Source organism: Platalea leucorodia (assembly GCF_965183815.1).
Source record: "Platalea leucorodia genome assembly, contig: HAP1_HAP1_SCAFFOLD_24, whole genome shotgun sequence".
NCBI lineage: Eukaryota > Metazoa > Chordata > Aves > Pelecaniformes > Threskiornithidae > Platalea > Platalea leucorodia.
The window spans coordinates 2,205,965-2,208,644 of NW_028121458.1; the positions used below are offsets into that span (position 1 = coordinate 2,205,965).

The following is a 2,680-nucleotide window of genomic DNA, read 5'->3' on the forward strand; positions in this document are numbered from 1 at the left end:
ACTACACAGAAGAATCACACAAAGGAAACTCGAGTTACACTCGAGTTACAATGATTCACAGAGAGACTGTGGATGCAAAAGGATAAGGAAGACCCTCCCATTGAGTCACGAGGTTCAGAGTAGACCTCCTTGCTTTCTAAACTCCTGATGGAGCTTAGGTGCGGCTATGTCCAACCTCAGTCTCAGACTTGGTCAATGGTTTATGTCTAAGGGATTGTACATGCAAAGTTCATGTAATGTTTCATTAGCATCAATTCAGCATGCAATCAAAGTTACCAAGAGAAAAATCAAAGTTACTGTACTACAAGATTTTGTGCAATATTGTCGCTTACCAAAGATCTGCCATTGGTAATAAGTCTCTCTGCCTTGAGGAGCAGCCTTGAGAGGTGTCCCAGCTCAAGGGGAGATCACCGCTAGGCAGCCACGCTGCTTAGCAGGGAGAGCTCAAAGAAGGCTCGCTGAGGCTGTCATATTTATCGGATAAAGTGGTTGGCTTGTAGCCAAATTACATGTGTTAGGAAAGGTATGCAGGAGACTCTTTGTACCCACAGCTTTCTCTGTTCCTTGATAAATGAGTCTTGGAAAAGCCATCCACTATTCATGTGTTAATCGCGTGACCGGTGTTCCAAGCTCATGTGCATCGGTGCTCACTGTGTCACTCTGCTCCTTTGTGAGTTTTCAGAGAAGAGATTGAAACATGAGTTCATGGCCTGACTACGGCTCAGGCTCATACCTCTTCCGGAGCCTGCACCAAACCACCACCAGTCTGGTCAAGGGGTCAAGCGCATCCATCACACAGGGAGGTCCCTGTTGATCAGCCATCATTTCCACTGGAACTGGGCACCAACACTTGAAGGCTCAGCCCAGGTCCATTCCCTAACACATTGCCTCATGCCCTCCTGACCTGAGCCCAGGGAGAACCCAAGCACAGCAGCATGGCTTCATGAGTGGATTCTCTTCAGCCTGTTCCTGACCTCAGCTGTGGAAGAAGAACCCAACCTCCAAACATCGGCACTGAGGAAATCCCCATTTATTACAGAGGTCGGACATGGGAGGCCAGCTGTACTATCATGCCAGAAACATGTACGAAGGCCTCTGGGTCAGACAGGCTGGGTGTGTGGCTCTGGAGAAGTGGAGTGGATGCAGACATTCCTGGAGAAAGAGGATTATCGCAGATAAAATGCCCAAAGCGCAGGAGGTTCCTGAGATGAATTGGAAATCACTTGCAAAGAGACATGGGCTTCTTATCGCTGTTGAAAGACAAGTGATAGAATCAGCTTCTTCAGCGTGTCCTTGAGCTCCTGGTTCCTCATGCTGTAGATGAGGGGGTTCACTGCTGGAGTCACCACCGAGTACAGAACTGCCACCACCAGGTCCAGATATGGGGACTCTTCCATGGAGGAGGAGGGCTTCAGGTAGGCAAACATGGCAGTGCTGATAAACAGGGAGACCACAGCCAGGTGAGGCAGGCACATGGAAAAGGCTTTGTGCCGACCCTGCTCAGAGGGAATCCTCAGCACGGCCCTGAAGATCTGCACATAGGACACCACAAAGAAAACAAAACACCCTGAAGATAAAGAAAAAGCAAACACAAGAAGCCCAGCCTTCCTGAGGTAGCTGTCTGAGCAGGAGAGCTTGAGGATCTGGGGGATTTCACAAAAGAACTGGTCCAGGACATTGCCTTGGCAGAGGGGTAGGGAAAATGTATTGGCAGTGTGCAAGAGAGAGTTGAGAAACGCACTGCCCCAGGCAGCTGCTGCCATGCGGACACAAGCTCTGCTGCCCAGCAGGGTCCCGTAGTGCAGGGGTTTGCAGATGGCCATGTAGCGGTCATAGGCCATGATGGTGAGAAGACAATACTCTGCTGAGATCAAGAAGAGAAAGAAAAAGACCTGTGCAGCACATCCCAAGTAGGAGATGGCCCTGATGTCCCACAGGGCATTGGCCATGGCTTTGGGGAGAGTGGTGGAGATGGAGGCCAGGTCGAGGAGGGAGAGGTTGAGGAGGAAGAAGTACATGGGGGTGTGGAGGCGGTGGTCACAGGCTACGGCGGTGATGACGAGGCCGTTGCCCAGGAGGGCAGCCAGGTAGATGGCCAGGAAGAGCCAGAAGTGCAAGAGCTGCAGGTCCCGTGTGTCTGTGAATGCCAGGAGGAGGAACTGGCTGACTGAGCTGCCGTTTGACATTTGCTGTTTCTTGGCATGGGGGGACTGTTCAAAAATGGAAAAGATAAGGAAAAGTTATGACAGACTTCTCTGAGCAAAGCCACTCCATTTTTCATAGACATCCCCTCCCCCGCCCCTAAAAAAAAATTGAAATGCATTTCCTTTCTCCGGTTTGTGCTGCCTGAGTGTGCTGTGAGGAGGAGGATCTCTGTCCATGTGCTGCCAAGGAGCTGGCTTTTCTCTGCTGCAGTGGGTGCCTGGGAGCTGGTTTGTGACAGCTCTGATGTTCCCAAGGGATGTCAGATGTAATCCGCCCTTAAAGGAAAAGATCGATATCTGCAGTCTTTTCTCTCAAGACTGTGGGCTGCAGAAGACAGGCTTACCATGTCCATATAAGAAATTTGTCTGTGTTTTTTATTTTCCACCATCACATCTGGTCAGTGTTCTTTCTTAGGGGTAGAAATCCTCATTTTTATGACTGAAAATGTGAAGAGTCTTGAGACAGGACAGGCAAA

General features: G+C 50.0%; 1 protein-coding gene across 1 annotated transcript; it reads right to left on the reverse strand.

Annotated features, from left to right (window-relative positions):
- Positions 1-1,244: 1,244 nt before the first annotated feature.
- On the reverse strand, positions 1,245-2,186 carry LOC309603232 (olfactory receptor 14J1-like; the record flags this gene model as incomplete). Its single annotated transcript, XM_082338124.1, has 1 exon — positions 1,245-2,186. One exon carries the CDS (start codon positions 2,184-2,186, stop codon positions 1,245-1,247), a length of 942 nt encoding a protein of 313 aa, XP_082194250.1.
- Positions 2,187-2,680: the final 494 nt, after the last annotated feature.